Source organism: Primulina tabacum, chromosome 1 (assembly GCF_025594145.1).
Source record: "Primulina tabacum isolate GXHZ01 chromosome 1, ASM2559414v2, whole genome shotgun sequence".
Lineage (NCBI taxonomy): Eukaryota > Viridiplantae > Streptophyta > Magnoliopsida > Lamiales > Gesneriaceae > Primulina > Primulina tabacum.
Window position 1 is genome coordinate 56,424,964 of NC_134550.1, and position 22,706 is coordinate 56,447,669.

The 22,706-nt window shown below is 35.0% G+C and overlaps 3 protein-coding genes and 1 pseudogene across 7 annotated transcripts; 1 reads left to right on the forward strand and 3 right to left on the reverse strand.

Annotated features, from left to right (window-relative positions):
- The first annotated feature begins 878 nt into the window (after nucleotides 1-878).
- Nucleotides 879-3,275, forward strand: LOC142552605 (AT-hook motif nuclear-localized protein 22-like). The gene has a single exon (XM_075662315.1). The coding sequence runs from the start codon at nucleotides 1,296-1,298 to the stop codon at nucleotides 2,205-2,207; it is 912 nt and encodes a 303-aa protein (XP_075518430.1). The 5' UTR covers nucleotides 879-1,295; the 3' UTR covers nucleotides 2,208-3,275.
- A 1,549-nt stretch (nucleotides 3,276-4,824) lies between these two features.
- On the reverse strand, nucleotides 4,825-11,009 carry LOC142552615 (uncharacterized). Of its 4 annotated transcripts, none has more exons than XM_075662327.1 (13): nucleotides 10,672-11,009; nucleotides 9,664-9,845; nucleotides 9,483-9,586; nucleotides 9,185-9,262; nucleotides 8,884-8,987; nucleotides 8,675-8,761; nucleotides 7,780-7,982; nucleotides 7,324-7,525; nucleotides 7,201-7,251; nucleotides 7,029-7,127; nucleotides 6,868-6,927; nucleotides 6,597-6,721; nucleotides 4,825-6,306 (listed from the first exon to the last, which is right to left on the reverse strand). In XM_075662327.1, the coding sequence occupies exons 1-13, from the start codon at nucleotides 10,906-10,908 to the stop codon at nucleotides 5,100-5,102; spliced, it is 2,739 nt and encodes a 912-aa protein (XP_075518442.1). In that variant the 5' UTR covers nucleotides 10,909-11,009; the 3' UTR covers nucleotides 4,825-5,099. The 4 variants fall into 4 exon arrangements, with proteins under 4 accessions (XP_075518442.1, XP_075518451.1, XP_075518465.1 ...); XM_075662336.1 differs by having other exon boundaries at nucleotides 6,597-6,718; nucleotides 10,672-11,008; XM_075662350.1 differs by having other exon boundaries at nucleotides 9,664-9,914; nucleotides 10,672-10,773.
- Nucleotides 11,010-12,224: 1,215 nt separating this feature from the next.
- LOC142552642 (peptidyl-prolyl cis-trans isomerase CYP18-1-like) lies at nucleotides 12,225-15,497 on the reverse strand (annotated as a pseudogene).
- A 56-nt stretch (nucleotides 15,498-15,553) lies between these two features.
- On the reverse strand, nucleotides 15,554-22,544 carry LOC142552639 (uncharacterized). Of its 2 annotated transcripts, XM_075662373.1 has the most exons (14): nucleotides 22,082-22,544; nucleotides 20,121-20,212; nucleotides 19,974-19,993; nucleotides 19,591-19,647; nucleotides 19,407-19,554; nucleotides 19,224-19,319; nucleotides 19,022-19,137; nucleotides 18,817-18,897; nucleotides 18,305-18,428; nucleotides 17,737-17,786; nucleotides 17,101-17,191; nucleotides 16,948-16,983; nucleotides 16,724-16,821; nucleotides 15,554-15,740 (listed from the first exon to the last, which is right to left on the reverse strand). In XM_075662373.1, the coding sequence occupies exons 1-14, from the start codon at nucleotides 22,384-22,386 to the stop codon at nucleotides 15,624-15,626; spliced, it is 1,431 nt and encodes a 476-aa protein (XP_075518488.1). In that variant the 5' UTR covers nucleotides 22,387-22,544; the 3' UTR covers nucleotides 15,554-15,623. The 2 variants fall into 2 exon arrangements, with proteins under 2 accessions (XP_075518488.1, XP_075518477.1); XM_075662362.1 differs by having other exon boundaries at nucleotides 19,407-19,647.
- Between the last annotated feature and the right edge of the window lie 162 nt (nucleotides 22,545-22,706).

Sequence of the window (22,706 nt, forward strand, 5' to 3'; positions counted from 1 at the left end):
TCCACTCTATCGTGTCTTTATCTCCAGGTTAACAGGTTCACTTCCCACATTAAACAACAAAACGCCACCGTTTTATATCATATAATTCGACAAGATGACTAAATGTGCCATCTTGTCTTATATTGAATTTGATCATACATCGACCCCACAAACTCAATTATTACTTTGTTTTTAGTTAATTTGAAACATTATACATAAATATTAATTCTTATTTTGACATTTAAGAATGCGTATGCCTCCATTTAATCTTACACCAAAAATTTTGTGAGATAAATATCTTATTTGGACAACTCATTAAAAAATATTATTTTTTTATCAAAATTATTACAAATATAGGTAACGTTGTCTCGTCTCAAAAATAAGTATTCCCGAAACCGTCTCACCAAAAATATATTATTATGTCTGTTAATTGGGGTTTGACAATTTGAGTTTATAGAGGGCCTGATGAGTCCTTTGTTAAGTTTATTGATAGTTGACCTAAATTATCACAACATACATACATACATACATATATATACATATATACATATATATTGCATATACTTTTATAGATATCTTTATATTCCAATAATTGCTGTCTCCAAAGCATCCGGAGTTTGGTTCGAATTTGAGTTCACGTTTCAACTCTTAATAGGGAAAAAAGTTTAAGCTAGATCAATCAGTGCTTGCAATCCCAACCTAACTAGACTCGCAAATTTTGTTTCAAGATTTCTAAAATTATATAGCTTTTTGGTTACATCAAATTACTGATATGAATCCGCATGTGTTTCATTATATGTATCATTTTATTCAAATTTTTTTGGCCACTCAAAGCCAATATTAATAGCTAGCAACTTTGAAAAATCGCAAAATATTTCTTGAGAAATCTATAATGAAGGGAAGAGACAGGATAGAGAAAAATGGCAGCACAGCATTCCCCATGCGGCCTAGCGCACGCTGTCTCTCTCTCTCTCTCTCTTCTTTTGGACCAAACCCTAAACCAAACTTCACTTATCTTCTCCAAGAAATAAAATACCAATTTTACTTTTCCGATACATACGTACAAACTCAACGACGAGATCGAATATTTATTGATGGATCTTTCAGCTCAAATCTTGGTCACTTGTGATAATTACGCTCATGTTCATGAGCTGAAGGACGTTACTCAGTTATAGAGTTTCATTCTTGTCTAATTTCCCAAGAAAAAGCTAACCCTTTGTCGATTTCCTCCAACTTTTGTCAAGATTTTGTGTATTTGAAATAAAAAGAAGGAAAATTTATAGATATTGTGAGGTTTGTGAGAATTGGTACTACTGATGGATCGGCTAGCTCAAGGCCGCCCTTTACCACCGCCGTTCCTCGCCAGAGATCTTCAGCTCCACCATCACCGCCAATATCAGCAGCAGCATCACCAGAATGATCCAGAAGATGAACAAAACGGAAACAGGAACCCAAACCGTATGGTGAAGCGAGACCGTGAAGAGAATCATGGTTTTCCGACCACTAATTCTTCCATCAACATGGCTACCACCACGCCGACTTCTGAAGGCAAAGAGGTTGCGCAGCTCGCTGGCGATCAAAGCGAGGTCACTAGAAGACCTCGGGGCCGCCCCTCCGGCTCCAAGAACAAGCCTAAACCCCCCATCATAATCACTAGAGATAGTGCAAATGCACTCAGATCCCATGTTATGGAAGTTTCCAACGGCTCTGATATTCAGGAGAGTATATCAATCTTCGCCACAAGGCGGCAGAGAGGTGTTTGTATATTGAGCGGCAACGGCACGGTTACGAATGTCACACTCCGACAGCCTTCTGCGCCGGGTGCGGTTGTGACTTTACAAGGCAGGTTCGAAATTCTCTCTCTTTCGGGTTCGTTTCTCCCACCTCCAGCTCCGCCCGCCGCATCTGGTCTGACTATATATTTGGCCGGCGGGCAAGGACAGGTCATGGGGGGAACGGTTGTTGGGCCACTTCTGGCTTCCGGGCCGGTGGTGATAATGGCAGCATCATTTGGTAATGCAGCTTACGAGAGGCTGCCTCTGGAAGAAGAAGAGGCGGCGGTGGGAGGGCAGGGAAGCGGGCAACTGGGATCTCCGGGGCTTGTGGCTCAGCAGATGATGAATGATCCCAACACAACTATGTTTCAAGGGATGCCTCAAAATTTCTTAAATTCATGTCAATTACCATCCGAAGCAGCTTACTGGGGAACAGGTCGCCCTCCGTTTTAAATCAATCAAGAAATCAAACAACCTGGTTAATTTTCTTAAAATTTATGGACTTGATTTCTCTAGTTGTGGAAAATTATCTAATTCGCATTAGTTCCTCCTCGTCTTCGTGATATTTTTAAAGAATTAGTACTTTTCTCGAGTCTTGGTTTCATGCACCGGTTAAAATTATCATGCCCTTGTGCCTTTTGAGAAGAACTAGGGATGTACAAAGTCGTGAATTCTTACAAATTACAAGCTGGGAGTAGAAATATTGGAAGACATGAAATCTAAAAGTTTTCGTCAAGAATTTCATTGCTTTGTCCACATTTTCTTGTTTGCAGTACCTACTGAATTCTGGTAACTTGTCTGACAATCATATTCATCGATCACTTTCTGCGGAAGCAATAAGGTCTTCCTTTTTTTCTTCCTTTTCGTTGGTTTTTGGTTATTTAAAGTTTCTCCTTTTAGTACTACGATATCCAGAATTGAACCATCTCATAAAACTAACCTACTTAAACATGTCTTCTCCTTTCGGGATAATTATGACATCCAAATCTTTTAGATTAAACAGATAGAGATAATTAAATATGCAGCACTTATGACATAAAATAATCCAGCAAAAAGTTCGATACATATATAAAAATCATTGGTTTATATTTATAAATTAGTCTTTTTTGTGCGTGCGTGTGTGTGAATCATTCTTGACTGCGTAATGAAAATTCTGAAATATGAAGTTTCAAGGTACGCATTTGGTGGGCAGTAGCTAGGCAAGATGTTTTGAGTAGCAGTGCATGAAAATGAGGTTGGTTTGTTAAGAGTAATAATGAAAAATGGACAGAGATGTGTGGGCTTAACATGATGCCTTGATTTCTTGTATGTTGACTGAGGCGCAGAGACATGAATATTGGGTACTGGACTACACGTGCACTGCTCTGAACTTGGCTCTTTTTCGAGGCAAAACTAACTCCCTCTTCCACCACATCCGAAACCCATGCCACCTCCAACTAACAGCCAATCTACAATTCTTCGTAATTACTACTCCCAATCCCACGTCATCTATATAACATTTTAATAATGTTAATTAAATCATATTTTTCATGTTGTATGGTTTCTTTGCCATCATAATACTGTAAATTGTCAAAATTGAGTTTTTATTTTGTATCTTTCCGTTTTTAATAATTTTAGTTTTTTTTTTCTCAATGAGAGTGTTAAGGTTATACTATTAATCTCGATCCTGATATTTGTTTGGAAAGACATACAGCTAAATGATGATGTTTGTATGGAGATATTTGCTCAACATCCCCCAGGTTTTTCTGTTCTCTTGGGGATATGTGTAAATATATGGATTGATTTTTTAAGATGTGTTGTGTTTAAACTTCTTATTTTTTTAATGATCTGTTGATGAGGCTTAGAGATCATAGATCGTGCTTAAATTCCTTAATTTCGTCAAGATTCCTGCATTGTGTTATAGTTTAGGTGCATTCTGCGTACAGATATTTGAGTATGTCTCTTGTGAGACGATATCACAAATTTTTATCTCTGAGACGGGTCAACCCTACTGATATTCACAATAAAAAGTAATATTTTTAGCATAAAAAATAATAATTTTTCATGGATGACCCAAATAAGAGATCCGTTTCACAAAATACAACTCGTGAGACCGTCTCACATAAATTTTTGCTCAAATATTTATTAGGCTGACAAAAGAGTTTGACATAATTTCTCATATATATATGAAATATTCTCTCCGTCTCGTATATTATTATATATAAGTTTATGTATGTCTTAATATAGATTAAGAAAATTATTGAAAAAATAAATTTTACTAATAAATTTTTCACTTTATCTTTATTTAATGAGTTTTTTAATATGATAGAAAATTTATTAGAAGTAGTTAATGCATTTTATGATATATATATAAATTGATAAACGAATAGAAAAAGAATACTAAATATGAAAATTGAAATATATATTATATCTCAGTTTAAATCAAATTTTGAGGTTTATCATAATTTAAGAAAACGTTTTTTTTTCGAAAATATAAAATCTACATAATTTTTATACGGAGCAAGAGATTTAATTAATGTCCTGAGGAACAATCAGTGAAACACAAACAAGCCCCCAAAAGGCTGCTCTATCAATCATGTCATTTGAACAGTCCTCTTCAAAAAAAAAACATATTACAGATAAATATTTTAAAGGTTTTATTTATTGGAAAATCCAAACAATTAACAAGTTTTCTCCATTGTTCTGACAATCTGGTACCTTCTAGCGCCAAAAGAGTGATAGATCAATGATACAGAGACTGGCAAGTTCTCGACATCAAGACAACTTGATCACATAAAAGATGCAAAACCCAAATCAAGAAAAAGTGAAATTCTTCCTCTTCTCCAAGAAACATGACTTATCTTGGTTTTCAAACTCAGACATTGCAATCTTTAAGTGGATTTATTGAAATCATCTAATTTTTTGATTTAAAAAAAAGTCATTTTGAATTTTACTTCTCTCTTCATTCTTTCACCATCTAAGAGCGAATTTCCTCCCTCTAGTGATAAAAACAACTTTAAATGTCGATAACAGTAACTTTCTTAGCATTCTTCATCATATATTATCATTGTTTCCAGAAAACGAATGGACATATATCAGAAGGGCATTTCTATTTTGTCTCAACATTATCCAGAAGTTTGATAATGCAACATTTTCAAAGTCGTGTCTTCCTCCTACAAAATCAGACTCAGAACCCCAACTGCTCTAAAATGCCAACTTAGAATAGAACAACTTCTTCAACATATGCACATTATCGACAATGACTACTTGCCTCGGCTATAAAACAAAATAATAAAAGTTAAAAAAACTACTAATTTGCACAAAAAGAGAATATATATAAACTAATCTAGATTCTAGAGATGCTCATTATCCAACATAATCTTCTTGTGTGTCATTAACATCTTCCATTTCATCATTCGCCACTACTCCGTCTCTGCCAACTGTCTCAGTATCTGATACACCTCCAGCAACAGCTTCGTTCACATCTTCGTCTTTATCACAACAATCTTCAGTTTCGGAAGAACTTACTATTCCATCACATCCAACTTGATTATCTCTTATAACAGTGCTGCTAAATTGTTCCTTTGAATTGGGAGAAATGATAGCTATCATATCACACAATAGTATTAGATTTTGAGTGTCAGAAGCATTAGCATCAGATTTTGAGGATGGTATGTGTTGACTCTCAGCTACAAGACTGTTGGAGTCCTTCACAGGCAACGCAGTACCATCATCGTATCTGCTCCTTGGAGAATCGTTCTCTCCATGGGCAGAAGGAGCGGTGCTGCATGCCCAACTCCCAAGCACTTCTGAGGCCAAAAGGTCACCTGTTTTGATACTTCCTCCACCTTCAGTGTCTTCCATTGGGTTCTGTACGGCCAAAGGACTGTTGGATTGACAGAGAGGAGAAGGATCAGGCCTTCTGTTTTGGGCCTGATTCAGAGCTTCTGAGTTTGTTTCATCATCTATCAGCATTTCATCATCATCCGAGGTGCTAAATTTATTTAAATCGGATTTCAGACTTCTGTGAAGAGATTGGCTTTCAGTTTCCACAACTTGTTCAGTTTCAGCAACATCTCCTTCCAGAATTGGTGATGTACCAACGGCCTCGGTTTCAGGGAATTGTTCAGTTCCAATAGCATCACCTACCAAAACGGGCGTTCTGCCATTGCCATTGATATCAGAACCCAAACCACCCCCAACGTTATGTTCATCACTAGTGATTTCCACCTCCTCTGTATCCTGACCACCACCACGGCTTTTGACATTGCAGTCATGCTTTTCTGTCGTACTTGCTTCATCACTTGATGACTCAAGTTGATCTCTGCCATGGACATGGCATGCACCTAATCCTACCTTAGCTACAATCTTATGTTCGTAGGTCTCCTTGTCTTGGGCCAGAGATCGATTCACATGGATATATTCTGGATTGAGGTCAGCACCAACAGATGTGGTCTTGTAATTCTCTTCGTCTTCGAGTGTTCTTTGCATTGCCTTGAGTTGTTCCTGCTGCTTTACAAACAACACCGATATCTCCTCTGTAGTAGAATAGAAAGAGCGAAGCTGAGTTTCACTGCAAAAAGTTATTTGATATGAACGACCAGCAACGTGCTCAATGGAAAAAGAAGTGCCGATCACTCGGCAATAAATGTCAATACCAGTAAGCAAAAAAACCATGCCATATTTATTTAACAACCATCTAAGCAAAAGAAAAAATGCCCACTGCCCAAATCTGTTAAAAACAGTTAAATTTTGTCGCCAGATATGCAAGAAATTTATAGCTATACATGCAATTAATGTTCTGAAGTTTTTTAAAACTTAAACGAATCCTTCATTAATCATCTCATGTAGTTGCTATCTCACCGGAGCATAATCCTTTCCCTAGCCCCTTTTAGTCTGCGCCTTTCAAAATCAAGATCTCGTAAAGCAACACTAATCTCAAGTTCAAGTGCAGACACCTTTGCCCAAGCTTCTTCCCGAGCTGCCTGCTATAAGCACGAAAGGATCTCAGTTCGACACATGAAACTTCGGTTTGACCTAAAATGTGATTAATGATGACTTAACTTCATTGCAGGCATTTACTTCATATTGTTAATGTTAATAAACAGTAAAGAAAATGTACTGCATATCCTACCTTTTCGCGATCAAGTTCTTTAATTAGCCTTTTTCTGTCATGTTCAATTTCTTCAACCCTCTGTTAACTCAAAACCAAAAGCATAAGCAAGAATATGGAACATATAGGAATTTTTAAAATGGTAGCAGCATATCTCGGCAGATAGAATTAAGCCACTATACTTTTGTGCTCCGGGCAGAAGCAAGCAGCTCCTCATGAATTTGACCCTCCAACTGGCGAACTTTATTATCAGAGTCTACCAGCTTTTGCCGTGTATCTTCCTGCAAGTAACAGAGCACATCAACATTATATGCAAAGACAACTCTGAAATCAGGAAGAAAGATGTAAACGTACCAATTTGGACCTCAAAGTCTCTACCAATGAACACCTTTCCTTCTCTGCATCCTGAATAAAAGTCATGATTAACTGCCCTTCTAGAAAGAAAACTAAAGCTAAATTAAAATCCACATTCTTTACCTGAAGTTTGTTTATCCTTTCCAGTTGCTCTTTCTCCCTCATTAGAGCACCATCTGACACTCTTTTTATTTCCTCTGCAGTCTCGGCTCGAATTCTTTGGATTGACAATTTTAAATCTGCAGTAGCTTTCTCCCGCTCTCTTCTTCTTTGATCACGCTCTTCGTCTAATAAAGTTTTCAGTTCTGACATAGATGCCTTCTGGCTGAACCAAGCAAACACATATAAATTTTGTTTCCTCCATATCTCAAGAAAATCTGACTCCATCTGAGCTTCATGCAAATAATAATATAAGATGCTGTAGAAAGCTTAGAAATTTATTATTGAAGTAAAACTTTACAGAAATCATAAGCTAAAAGCCAGAGGAAAAGTGCTGCAACCAGTTTAAAGAACAATGATTGTGAATGGTTTGTATCTTCCATCAACCCTGAACCTGAATACTTGTATTTCATTTCTCACCTATCAATTATTTCATTGGCTTCAACACATGATTGCTTAGATGCAATAAGTCTTTTGTTAAAGTTTTCCATCTCATGTCTCTGTTCAGCAAATGTTCTATTCAGTTCTGCCAGTTCCTTCTTTTTAGCCTCTAAATGCTGGTTCAGCATATTGAATTCAGACCGATTAGATTTTGATATTGATTCTTGCAACCCTCTCATTTCCTGAAAAACAAAGCATGTTTGATCCTTATCACAAGCAAACACCATCAAAATACTACACACAGCACGTAAAATAAATCAGTTCATGCGGAACAATTTTCATTGATAATGTCAAATTCATCATGTTGGCTGAGGTACAGACTACAGAGTATGCCACAAAAGAGGTAAAGCAGCAGCTTAGCCTTAACGTTAACAGGGTATGCCACAAACATTTATGCGCCGAAACAGAAAAGTCTGTACAGAGTATGCCACAAAAGTGGTAAAGCAGCAGCTTAGCCTTAACGTTAACAGGGTATGCCACAAACATTTATGCGCCGAAACAGAAAAGAAGAATCTTAACCTGACTTAACATCAAGGCAACATGTTTTCAATCAAATGCATCAAAAAACATTACAACAGCAATGGAAACTGCACGTCCAATGACGATAATTATAGCAATTAAATCCCAGAATAATAATTTTAGGAATTATTCTCACATGCTTTATACACCATAAATCCTTGGCATGAAAGTAGATAATAAGATTCCAATGAATTTCAACCATAAATTCTGAAGCCGCGAAACCATGATTCACAAAGAGATAAGTAATAGATAAATTCTAAATGACGAGGCTACATTCCATAAACTAAAGAATATAGGCATATGATCATAAAAAGTTTTTTAAAAGAATAGAACAAATGAGCAAAGCAAGACATACAGATTCATGCTTCTCAGTAGATGCACGGTTTTCACTTCGCAAAGCTCCATTTAAAGCAACTTCATCTTCCAGAAGTTTCCTAAGTTCCTACAATGTATACCCAACTCTTAAAAAGTATAAAAAGGCTGCCACAGGTGAAAGAAAAGATGAAAACATCGGAGTTCATGTAGTAATACTACGGTAATGAAAAGTTAAAAGTCTATATTTACCTTGTTCGAATTTTCAAGGCTCCGAAAATCGTCAAGCAATATTGGACCATCTAAAGCTCCTATGCCAATCCCTTTCAGCCTTTTGTTCTCAGTACCAAGTTCCTCTTCAAGAAATGACTAGGCTATAAGCAATATACAGATAAAAACTCCATACCACCACGCCCATGCACACTAGAAATTAAAGAAAGAGATTCCAGTATACTTGCACACAAGCCCCAAATAGTGCACTTATCTTTAGGCTGCAATTATAATCCCGGATTTTTTTTAAAAAAAGTCAGCTTGAAATTCTCAAGCAATTTACCAGCTTTTCTCTTCAGTAGTCCATCATTTACAACAGAGGATTTCTGAACTTCCCGAAATACAAATGCAAAAGCATGTTCTGCATAAAATCAAGAAAACAGAGTTCGTAAGTAAATTTAATGGAAGTTCCCAAATGATATAATTGTTTGATCTCAAATTGTAGATACTAGATATTTAACATAGAGAAGTCACCAAATAAAACCTAAACTCCACCATGCTTAGAAGCGAAACAAAAAGAGGCAAGAGAAGATCTAACAAAATAACATAATTTAATAAATTGAACTAATCGCACCACGCACCATGATGTGGAGCAACCGCTATTGAGATTATGTCTCCGTGGCACAGCTTCATTTGAGAACCACTTTTATTCAATTTCTCCCAATTTAAATATGTACCATTCATGCTGTGTAAGAATTTAAAATATCAAAAGATTTGCTACACCAAAACCTACGAATGGCCCTTTGCTAAAGAAAGAATAACCTAGAATCTTTCAAGAACACAAAACAGTTGTCCGATGGAAATTTCGTATCTGCAGCAGAAACCTTCTTCCGATAAATCTTGCAATGATTAGCACTTACAGCAGGTGCAGTGATCCGAAAATGTGTGTCATCCACTAACCGACCGATACAGTGTTCATCGCAAGTCAGAGGCATATTTAGACCCTGTTACCAATACTTGCATCAGCCAATATCATAAAATGCAATTATCGGCAAGCCAAGAGGCAAGAAGTTCTACAAAAGTACGAAGAGTGTGGTGCTAACGCAAGCATATCGCCGCAATCAATATAAGAAGCAGTAATAAAACAAACTAAAGCCACATAATCTAAACATACCATCTATGTCATAGAGATGGTATATTTTATTTCTCTCTACATCAAGCAAAGACGATGTCATAACTCTAGAACTGTTTGCCTCACCCAAAAACATCTTGAAAAATGCCACAAACCTGAAAGGAGCACATAGCTCCTCTAATATCTGCTTCATCGAATTTTAAAACAGCCTATCCAGTTGAGGTGAACAGCCAAATGGAGACTGTGTTCTAGCAAAACGGAAATAAAAGCATAACAAAAAAGTGGTAAAAAGAAAGAAACATTCACCAAATCTCACAGCCTTTACCCAGCATCAAGCTCCTTTGTTCTAATATATGTATGACGTGTTTCTAAACTAAACTGTCAACTAGAGTGGAAATTTGACACCTTTTCTACATAACGTCGCTAAAAGCAAGCCGTGGCGTCGTCTACAAATATCGTTTTTTTCCTTTCCCCAATAATAAACCATAAACAAGAACTCATTAACTACATTCAACCATGTAAGCAAGGCAAAGTTACAGCCCTTTGCATAATTCTACAATAACACATTCCGAAAAAGAACCCAAGACCAAAAATGCGTGAAAACTCACAAGTATCCATGACATAGTGAGTCGCAAACTGCAATGCCACCAAAGAAGTAGGAACCAACAAAAACCAATTCTTTAAGAGCAGTGGCAAACCTGGCAGCGCTGGCGTGCCTTTTCTGATATGGCAGTGAGCACACCCCAAACTTCGGGGGCGAAGCATTGCAGCGGCTGATCGGCGATTCTCGCGGCCACTGATGATATAAACTCCTTAGCAGTTTTCAGATTTCTGTACTGTGTAGGGTTACTGCTATTGGCAAGCCGGTCTGGACCATTTGGAGTCGAATTCGGCTTAGAGGCCTCGGCAGTCGATAACCTCTTGTCCTCGGCCATTCAGTGACAGCAAAACCTAGCTAGCTCCAACGCCTTTATTTCATGACTATCAAACCGACATGTCTAAATAGCGACCCAATCGGTCCGACCAATTTAATACAACATTTGTAGTTCAATTTTTTTTTGTTATTATCACTGTTACATATCAAATTTCTTAGATTTTTAAGATTTATAATTCTGGTTACAACAATAATTTTTTTTTTTGTTATTATCACTATTACATATCAAATTTCTTAGATTTTTAAGATTTATAACTCTTGTTACAGCAATATGACCATGACTAAAAACTTGTTTTTTAAAAAAAATCATACATGAGATAAGATTGCTCCTGACTTTTGTTGATCGTCATTGCATATGATACAATAAAAAAAAATTAAATTTGAAAGCAAGTCTTATATCAAAATGAGTCAATGATAATCTTGGAATAATAACTTTATGACCCGCATTAGTTCCAATTAAAATCTTTATTTCCAAAACATGATTTCCAAGTCTTGTCAAAATCAACTTAGTTCCATTGCATATTCCAAAAAAATGATTCAGTGTTCCGTAACAACATAACCAAAGTTCTAACCTTCAAGTTCTAACCTCGAAACAAAGTATAAATTAAAAAATTAAATTTTTTTAATAAATCTTAATTAATAAATTTCAAATAAATTACTTTTCGAAGTGTGTTATCAATAATTTGATATAACATCTTATTATATTAAAAATATCAATTATAATTATACATGTTCTTAAAACAAAAACAATAAATTAAATAAATTCTAATATTACTAATGTGGGCATCCGAATCATAACATTATCACTTTAATTTACAGTAACAGAAACATGTACAATATTCGGTTTTACAAAATATAACAAATATATAAATTCAACAGAAAAAGTCATGATCTTGATAAGTCAAAATTTTCATTTTATTCGAAGTCTTATATCATATATATGAAATTTATAATAAACATAAAGAAATATATTAAGTTTTCGGGAACTTAGTGAGGAAATAAGCTGGGGTTGTGTATAGTTAAAAATTCAAACGATAATATATCATAGTAGTAATTAAATATGAGATGACGTATATTAGTAGTGACATATCGTCACAAAATATATTATCAAGTGAAATATAGTGACGGTTCAGGATTTTAAAATGAAACCGTGGGCAAAAATACACAAGTTCCATTGATTTAACCTTAAAAATATTTAAAGGATCTAAGTTTTCCTTAGTTCCCATTAACAGCTTCAAACTCTAGAGAATCAATGCCAATATGGTGAATTTCCAAACAGATCAACCTCCGTGACCACATAGTATTTGAACAGTTTACTTAGCCAGCAAGTGGATTAGCATGTATTGTCACACGATTAAGCCTGATCTCCATAAGAGGTCGATCCCCAGGTCCCGTTGGAGCCTGGGAAAAAAGAAAACAATGTTTCGTTATATATTAAAATACGGCTCCGGGAAAAATGGTAACTTAATAACACAACAATAAAAAATGATATTTTAGAATTACATTTTAAATTATCCCTGAATATGATTGGTCAACAAGACAACATAACAGGGGTCAAAACCTTTTAACATACCTTTTCCATTATGTCAAGAACTTCAAAACCATGAATCACTTTGCCGAAGATGGTGTATAGTCAATTAAGATGAGGTTGCTTGGCGTATGTAATGAAAAACTGGCTTCCATTTGTATTAGGGCCACTATTAGCCATGGATAAAATACCTCTAGCATTGTGCTGGATGAAAACCAAAAGAACAAGAGAATCAAGGTCCGTGGGCATGTAACAAAATCAACTTTATGCTCTTCAAATTATATCAGCACACAGAGAATGATTTATGAATTGCAAAAATGGATTAGGAAAGATCGACCTACTGGAATTGGGTTAATAGGTTACTCATGTCATTAATTACATCAGCACACAATAATGATTTATGAATGGCAAAAATTGACTAGGAAAGATCAACCTACTGGAATTGAGTTAATAGATTACTTATGTCAAATTACTCATGCGCGGGCAATTACACTAAGAAACTACCCCCTATATCTTCTAAATCCAATTAAAATTCCCAAATTAAAGGAACTGATAAATCATATGAAGAAAAAGACGGTTTATTTCATCCTACCCATGTGGGCATTGCCCCCATGATAGAATGAATGGCCAAGATTTGTCCATGCATATATAGGACTCATTTTTTTTTTTTTGAAATTGTGTGTGGCAAGATTTTACCCGATGAAATGAAGTGAATGTAGTGCCCACATAGATATGATCTCATTAACCGAAAAAGACACACAATCTCATCCCATTAGTTTACATGCACCGACTGACCTTAATAGAGAGGAAATAGGTCCATATACATAACACAAACAGTCCAGAGTCTGAACATATAAGTTCTCTGGATCAAGTAAGTGTTAACATTAGAGTCAAATTTAAATTCCAACAGCAAAACAACAAATACATGGGACGGGGTTCTGTTTATTCAGTTGTGTCATGTGCGCTTCAGAGTTCAGACCACTTAAAGTTAATGACTCTCAAATGAGCAAGATCAGCTCCATGAGGAGAGGATTTTGAACGTCCAATATAATAAGTAATCAAGAAATAATAGTCTAAATCAAAGAATCTTGGTACTTTTGGTGACTTCAGTTCCTCATTCAGCTAAGATATCACGTACGAAAAAAAAAGGCACGCAGGGGAAAAAATTTCTACTTGATTTTATAATTTTTGCGATGGGGTATAAATATAATGCAAAGGATTTGGAAGGTCTTTAGAAATTTAAGAAGAGTTTTAAAATCAGGTGGGGCAATTGCCCAACCTGAACTGAACTAGACGTATCTCCAACACTTGATGTCCATATCCTGAATCAAGGGGAACATTTCTTAATGGGATGAGATGAATGTCCATAATAGCTGAGACATGGCATGGATATTGAGATATTAATATAACTAAATCACCATCATATAATAAACTGGCGGAGCAAGAAATCACAACTCATACCTTGAGAGACTCTCTTATCTCATCATTGAACTTTTTACCCCATATACTTGTCCCACCCTTGCCGGTATTTGTTGGATCACCACCTTGGATCATGAAACCCTTAATATTTCTATGAAAAGTTGTTGTATCATAATAGCCACTTGCGCAGAGGGCCAAGAAATTCTGCAACAGAGTTTTAACCCAAAATACAAATTACACGAAAATGCATAGTCGGTGAACTGAAAAACACAGGGTAATACGATGATTGAAACTTGAAAGGGTCAGGACGACAATGAAGCATGACAGTCGTCCAAATGTTAGTGAAAGCACAAATTACTACTGTAATCACGAGTGTATATCAATTCAAAAGATAGAATCAAACGTACTTCAGCAGTTTTTGGGACCTCGTCGCAGAAGATCTCACACTTGATGTCGCCCAAATTCGTGTGAAGCGTCACCGACTAGAAATCAACAGGTAATTCAAAACAAAATCAGAAATACGACAAACTGGAAATGGAGCCGAAGCTGTTTGATAAAAAAAAAAAACTTCACTGGAAAATCTTAATAACACATGATAAAAGGAAAAGGAGAACGATACGCGCCATTTGAAAATATATCTTCGAAAACCAAACCAAAAAATCCTCCTCCAACGGAAACCGACACACAGGTTCGACTGATTCCTTCAGCTCACTAAATAGTAATTTATCTGTTATTTCTATTTCTATTATTACTAAGAATCTCTTTTAGACAAAATAATGTTCTGGTTTGTTTTTGAATCTTTTAATTTGGTTTTTCTTGATATCAATATTATACTTTGATTTTTATTTATTTTTAATTTCAACAAACACTTTTGTGTTTCTTTTTTTAATTATAACAATTAAAATAACACTTTAGTCCCTCGATAATTTATCAAATTTTCCTTTAATCTCTCAATAATTATCAATAAAATTTTACATATACGCACCGCGTTTACAAAATAGCTAGTTATTATTATTGTTTGCTTTTTCTTTTACTAAAATAAATAAAATTGTGACCACGATAAACCGGGGTCTGGACTGCTTTTGCTGAGGAGCCGGCCGGTCTGGATCCTTGGCTCCAGAAAATCTTTAACGTGACATCCCTCCTTTTTTTTTCTTTCAAAACTTCCCATATATCGTATTTTTAAAATCGTTAATACAATATATGAAACTTTATTTTTTAAAAAAATAATTATTAATTTATACACATAACAATTAAATCAATTACATGGTGATCATATTAATTAATAAGGAAAACAGAAATGATAGTATTGATAATATGAAAAGTATAAATAATTAATATGAAATAAATTAATAATAGCTAGGAATATAAAAAAATAAAGAGAATTTTGTTTTCCTAGATTGAAATCAAATATGACATAGCGTAGTAATGTAATGTTTACAAATGCTTAAAAAATTATTACCGTCGTTTCTTTCACAAATTTTATATATAAAAAAAAGATCATAATTACTTTTTTTATTTTTTTTAATCATTTGCAAACATTACCTGAATACAGCAGTACACCATGTTCTACAAATATCAAACAAGTCTTGCATGTTTTGGATTGCAATCATATTTTGTATCGGACAAAGTCGTTTGGGACAAAGTCATGAGATTGTACGTTTTCTAGACATGGACTGAATATATATACACTTTATCAAACGCAAGATAATACTATTATTAACTGTGTAAGAACCTTAATTTATGGAAAATACAGTCACTTGTTTGATTTAGTTGGAGCCAAACTCTCGATTCCACTGCTCAAGCTCTTCCCACTTCTTTTTCTGTAAGCTAGGTCTAATTATGCTCATTGCCTTTTGAAAATCTCCATATCTCAATCGCCTTACCTGCACATCGCATACACACGGATCCCGGTTTCGTGTTAATCCATATTCGATATTCCTCTCAACACTAGCAGCTATATCATCTGGCTACACTACTTTTGCATATTTACTGTATATCAAAACTCCAATGTTTGAGGTCCGTGGTTTCTAGAGAGCATAACAAGCAATGATGCACATAAAAGGAGGGAAGACAAAGTTCAGCACCATAAATCTATCAGCTCATTTCAGAAAGGGCAAAAAAATTCTAATCCAGTGAATTTTCGAATGTGTCTTATTAAACCAAATCAAATCATTTTTACCCTCATATAAAAATTAATATATGTAATATTTATTTATAAATTAATAATAATTTACTTCATCCAGCTCATTAATTTCTCAGTTGCACCCCTAAAACTATCAAATATATTTAGGATTCAGAATTCTGAAAGAATTATTTACACGATACAATTAACATAATCTGCAGTTTATTTTACATTAAACTATGATTGAATGTATACACAATATCTAAAAAGTAGCTATTTTTAGTAAAACATTAAATTTCTTTGGAAAGTAAAATTTGAAATCTAAAAACCTTTTCATAAAAAAAAAAAACGTTAATAATTATTACTAAAAAAATTTCAGCGTACCCATTTTACCAATAAGATATTTACTTTGTCCATGGTCAATTATAAGATATATGTACTTTTAAAGCTGTATAAATAATAAAATCGTTGACAAAATTAGTTTGATAATTGACATATTTTAATGATCAGACATAAGTTAATATTAGACGTTGAAAGAAACAAATGCTCAAATAAATTGTTTCAACTGTAAGATTATTTTAACAAAATTTATCTTTTCAAAATAGTAAAATAAGAGATGTCATTTCTATATGGAAGGAATATACATCTTTTTTATTGGATAACATGTAAACTCTTATTCTAGGTTAATTAGAACTAGTGGGAAGGTTCAGAACATAAAAAAAGACTACAACACAGACGGCCTACCTGATACGCCTGAACCCTAAGAATGTCTGAACCAAGTTCTCTGATTGGCATCATCGCAGCTTCCTCACACAAAGCTTGTAGGTCGCTTCCAGAATACCCTGTAAATAGAGCTAATCATAAGTTTTAAATCAGACTACATGGAAATGGATCACATCTGGGATTCTGGATCCAAACCAAGATTCATGAATGTAAGAATAGTCACAAAAAGAAAAAAAATATCTCACCGTCTGTATCTGTCACAAGTCTCTCTAAATCTCTCTCTGTAGCCAAAGGACATGTAACAGTGTTAAATGCAGTAAAAATTTCTGTTATACTAGTTGCAAAGGGTACACAAATGAAGTAAAACAAATCCAACTAGGTGAGCTCATGATTCTAACCTGGCATAGAAAATGCATTGCCCTTGAGCTTGTGTTTCAAAAGAACTCTTCTAGCAGTTTCATTTGGCAAAGGAATGTATATCCGCTTCACCTGTGGCAAGGTCATGACAATAAAAAAAAATTGTTCTATCAAAGTCCTGCTAGCTATATAAATTTATCTTGGAATAAAACGTTCCATACCCTTCTCAGATGCTTTATAACAATAAATACATAGATAAAACAGAAATCAATTGATGTCCACCTCAGAGGGGGGATCGACAGGAAATCCAAGTTTGTTCACGAGCCTCGTGGAAGTTTAGTTAGCCCCCAGATTAAGGGCCCAAAATACAAGTATATGACCTATTTGAATTGCAAACGTGCCCGACATGATTAGGCCTTTCCTCATTCCTTTCAGAATAACAGGAAGCTAATACGATAATATTTCTGAAAATTTTGGCCCGAGAAAATGCTGCATTACAGCTTGAATACATAAGTAGACTCAGAATTCTTTTTATTATATAGAGTTACAAGAATCTATGTCGAATGAACTGGGAATAGGGAAATCAGTTTTAAGAATATTCTAACTTATATATATATATATATATATATATATATATATATGTGTCATGAGGATTATGCCCATGGCAACATACTAACCAGTCTTCTAAGAACTGCGTCATCCAACTCTTGGGGTTTATTGGTTGCACCTGCAATGATAAAGAATGTATTCTAGAAAAGAAATGCAATGCAATGCAATTTATAATCTGCCTTGTTTCAGAGAGATTGTGAATTCATCAGCTTATTATTGATTTGGAAATTCAACAAATACTCATCCCAAATACCTGTTTTGTTCTATAATACATTATCTATATCAGAACTTTGCACAATTTGAACACCAATTTCAGCCTATTTAACACAAACTGCATAGTTTCAGTGCTAGAATTTTGTGAGAAATTGAAGCCCATGTCCGGATTTTAGAATTGGCAATTTAACTAGCATACCTTAGTATTTACTTTTCCTACACTAGCTGATTTCCCTGATATAAGAAAGTGGGTATAAGAGTTGTTTATTTTGTGAATATTTTGGACTTCCAACGTTATACTAGAGTTTATCCCAAACCCTTCAAAGAAAACAGTATGCAGCTAGTCTGGTATGTGATTTTCTTTCCTAATTAAACATAAACACTTCTAGATGATCTAGTGATTGTGTTGAAAATAAATCTTACCAATGACAGTAACTAAATCATCAGAACTTGATGTCACTCCGTCGAACTGAATCAAAAACTCTGACTTCAATCTTCTACTTGCTTCATTCTCATTAGCGGTCCTACTTGACATGATACTATCTATCTGTACCACAGAAGGTGTGCCAGTGTTGTATAAAGAACATATCAGTGGCTGCTAAACAAAAATGGTGGAAGAATACCACCGTCAAATAGTATTACATAGAAAGAGAATATTAGGAAGATTCATGCTACAATAATTTGTTTCATTTTTAGTTTGTTTTCTTTTAAATGAAGGTGACACTTGACTATTAGACATACTACTAGCAATTATCTGTCCAGATCATTATATAACTTAAATTTTACTTATGACATTTCCTACCTTTTTTCTCTGGGGTTTACTCTCTTTTTTAATAAACGGTAACATATACAATTATACATTCAGTGCAAAGGTTGGAGCCGAAAGTGAGTAAATATGCTGAGAATTTGACAATTCTTTCACCGTGGTACAATACCTCGTCAATAAAAATCACTGATGGCTGTCTGGATATGGCAACCAAAAAAAGTGTTCGAACAAGCTTTTCACCTTCTCCCACCTGACATTTCAAGCAAATATGCAATAATTTCAACTGTGAGAAGTCAAGAGGATACATCCACCTCTACGACAGTTTGCAGAGAAGATACAGAGTGGGGCAGGAATGGCAGGTGCAGTACACATACCCACTTCGATGTAAGGGAGGAAGCAGAAACATTGAAAAATGTCGCTTCTGACTCTGAAGCAACTGCTTTGGCAAGCAAAGTCTTCCCAGTTCCAGGTGGTCCAAAGAGAAGCAAACCTGTCAAAATAATGGAGTCTTTCACCTTTTCATCAAACTTCTATAGTCGTACAAATGGGAAAGGAAGTTCATTTCCCATATATTACCCTTGGCAGGTTTCCGAAGTCCAGTAAATAGATCTCTTCTTTTAGTTGGTAGAATAACCATTTCCAATAGTGCTTGTTTTGCCATTTCAAGCCCAGCTGCAGCAGAGTATCATAAAGAAAAATAACATAATTTTGTCCATTCAAATAAACAATTATATAATCAGGAAGAAATGACCAGCTAACCAATATCTTCCCATTTAACTGACGGGCCTTGCTCAACAATCACCGAATTAATCATTTCCACAAGCTTATCATCATAGCCATTGCCAGATTCCTGGACAAGTCTTGAAGTTGTTACCTTACCACTGTGACTCCTAACAGCAGAACTGCCTCTGCTATTGCCTGAAGATTTTTGTACTTCCCCTTTTTTAAGATGTGAACTAGTAGAAGTGACTGCCACAGATTGGGCTTTAGGCAAGGTACCCTAAGAAAATATAGGTCAGAAATAAGAAATAAATTAAGTCACGTGCTTGGATGATTGCTTATTATTTTTGTTAACATTTTTAGAAAATGGTTATATAAATCACCTCTTCATAGCTCAACCTTATTTGCAGGTCGAATTTACTCAATTAATCCAAAGTTTCACGGTTTCCTACTCTAGGAAGATTATTGGAATACAAAAGTCAACTATAATGGCCATAAGCCACAACAAGTGACGTCAACAGAAGATGTGCCAAATTTAAGAGCTTGAAGGGCATAACAATAACCAAACAAAGACTAAACTTACACTTTGCATAGAGCAGTCCATACCTTGTTTTCTGAAGATCCACCTGATATAAGTGAGAGGAAAAAGAGGAGAATTAACAAAGAAAAAGACTGTGTTTCTCTTTAATCACATTTCTTTAAAATCCATGGTAGAAGTTCTTTTGGGGAAAAAAGATGCAAGAGGGGACAGACCTGTTCTCCGAGATAAAGTTCGTAATCGCTCTGCTACTTGGCCCTGCCATTTTGACACCTTTTGACGATAAGATTTAACCTTCTCCAGTTCACTGTTGAAAATTTAGAAATTGACAGCAAAAGGCAAACATGCACCGCATTGTCCATAATACATCCAAAACTACCGACATGTTAAAGAATCAACAATGAAGTATTCAAGTCATCTGACAAGTAGTCCCGGATATGACATTATCCCCAATCATATTCAAAAGCAGTGAATGTCATTCTATAGGTTGACTCAGAACACTATCATGTCATGTCAAATTGGCAAATTCCAATACCAATGAACTTTAGAACATCAATTACTGCCACATAAAAAGGATGTTACACCTGATATATATCATGACTCTCCTCAAGTTACAAAGGAATCAAATGCCACCACGCAAAATGCCGAACTAATTGACATAAATACTTATGATAGATCAATTGTTGCATCAACAAATGAAAATTCAAGTTCCACCTAAACAGTTGATACATGTCAATTTTACGTGTCTGAGTATGTCGTTTTGAGTCCGTTGTTGCATGGTTTTGTTGTGTCGCGTCTGTATTTTGTTCATTTATTTCATATTTTATGTATATGAGTCACTACTCAATTGAATGTGATATTTTATAGGCAAAAGTGTCAAAAAAAAGAATTCAAGATGGTGTATGCAAAACTGGGTAGCAAGATAGGCAGCAGATGTCGTGTTAGGGCCGCGAAAAATTATGGCCCACCACGAATTAAAGAAAATATTAAACTGGGATAGAACATGTCGCGCTAGGGCGGGTAAAAACCCAGCGGGACCTGAAGGAAAAAAAAAAGAACAGCGCGTCTCGCGCTGGGCCGTCATTTTAGCGCTAGGGCGGTCAAAAATTACCATCCAGCACGACACGATTATGAAAAAGATCTGTGCGGATTTTTTTGGCCAAGAAGGAAAGAAAATATGACTCTTGAGACCATATAAAAAGGAAAAAAACATAACAAAAAAGAGATCAGCCGCCAGCTTCAGCAAAAGCCGCAGACGAAGAGAGCCACACCGGAGGAGATAAAGAAATGAGGGAGAACAAGAGAACAAGCCAAGAACGAGAGCTTCACACAACGTTTTCTCTTTTCTATTTGTTGGAACTAAGGGGATACTGCTCCCGAACAATTATGTTTTGATTTTGTTTTAAGATTGAATTTTGTTTCTAAGTATATTTGAATAAGTTATTGTTTATTGCATCTTTGGAGCATCATCTACTTCGAAGTTTTTTATATATGTTATAATTCAGACCGAAAGGAGATTTTGTAACATGGTGAGGTATAATTCATAGATCTACAACTTGCACAAACATATGAGGTTGGATACATTTTGATAGTCATAGTCCAATATGTCGAAAGCTAAAGGATTTCACGGTTCATTAATGTAATTGCAATTGTTAAATAACACAATGACATTTGGTTTTCGCATGTTGTTGAATTAGATTAACAAAGCTCGACATAGTTAGATTAACAAAGCTCGACATAGTTAGATTAAAGAATCTCGTTAAAAGCACAATTTATGAATTGAAATTCTAGTAGGTGAATCGAAATCCTAACAATTGTTTTTGTGTTAATATTACATTTGTTTCGTCATTTTATTTCAATATCGGTTTAGTTTATAAATTAATTATTTATCGTTTTACTTTTACTTAAACAAAATAATTGTGTTAAATTTATAACTGATCAATCAATATAAGAATGATCCTCGTATTTTATACATTATTAAAATTCAACAAGTACACTTACGGTAAATATCTGTCATTTTGAAGAGATTTAATTGTTCTAAATTATTGTTATCAACCGTAGACTTGATCATCGATATGACAACCAAACGGACTACATACAAATACAGAGACCCAAAAATGGTGAAAATTCATATAGTATTGGCATTAGGCACAATTAAAAACGATTTCTTTATTACCTAGACGATATGTAATAAGGAACAGGCGTTGAAATAGCTTCACTGAGTATTTTCTGAGCGTTATGGTAATGCAACACGGCGTCGTCAGTTAAACCCCACTCTTCAGCTCGAACGGCCTTGGCGATCTCCTCCTTGGCCAAATCGAAAAACCCTTTCAATTTGTACGCAGCCCGTTCGTTCCCATTTGAAACACCGCCCTCTCCGTCCATGGGGCGAACGGTTCTATTGCTAGCGTTTTGCTGTGAATCGCCTAGACTGGAGAAGATCGTGCTTATGCTTTCAATTACTTCTTTCAAATAGCTCATTCCAGGGCAGTTATTGGTTCGTAAATAAGCAGAAAATGAGTCGGGATCGAAATTTCACCACACGCCTTCCTAAAAATTGACTTTAGGCTTCGCAAATGTGGCGCACAACACTCGCCCCAGCTTGAGGTTCGTTCATGTCGGGTACTGCAAGAAATGTAAATGTATTTATTTTTTATATAAAAATGGATGGGCTTTAAACTGAGTGTGGAAATATTATATTTATTTTATCCAAAATAAATAAATATTATTTTAAAATCGTTTTAAAATACAACTTCACTAAAAAACGTACATAATAAATAATATTACTTAATATTGTTACT

What these genes read in the sequence shown, in the direction of transcription:
- LOC142552605 (XM_075662315.1), top strand. Translation starts at nt 1,296, where the DNA reads ATGGATCGGCTAGCTCAAGGCCGCCCTTTACCACCGCCGTTCCTCGCC.
- LOC142552615 (XM_075662327.1), bottom strand. Translation starts at nt 10,908, where the DNA reads ATGGCCGAGGACAAGAGGTTATCGACTGCCGAGGCCTCTAAGCCGAAT. An exon ending in GTGTTCTTGAAAGATTCTAG is followed by an intron (nt 9,587 to 9,663) that starts GTTATTCTTTCT and finishes ATTCTTACACAG; the next exon opens with CATGAATGGTACATATTTAA. An exon ending in AGACTTTGAGGTCCAAATTG is followed by an intron (nt 7,128 to 7,200) that starts GTACGTTTACAT and finishes TGTTACTTGCAG; the next exon opens with GAAGATACACGGCAAAAGCT.
- LOC142552639 (XM_075662362.1), bottom strand. Translation starts at nt 22,386, where the DNA reads ATGAGCTATTTGAAAGAAGTAATTGAAAGCATAAGCACGATCTTCTCC. An exon ending in CCTTATTACATATCGTCTAG is followed by an intron (nt 20,213 to 22,081) that starts GTAATAAAGAAA and finishes AATTTTCAACAG; the next exon opens with TGAACTGGAGAAGGTTAAAT. An exon ending in CCTCCCTTACATCGAAGTGG is followed by an intron (nt 18,898 to 19,021) that starts GTATGTGTACTG and finishes TTGAAATGTCAG; the next exon opens with GTGGGAGAAGGTGAAAAGCT.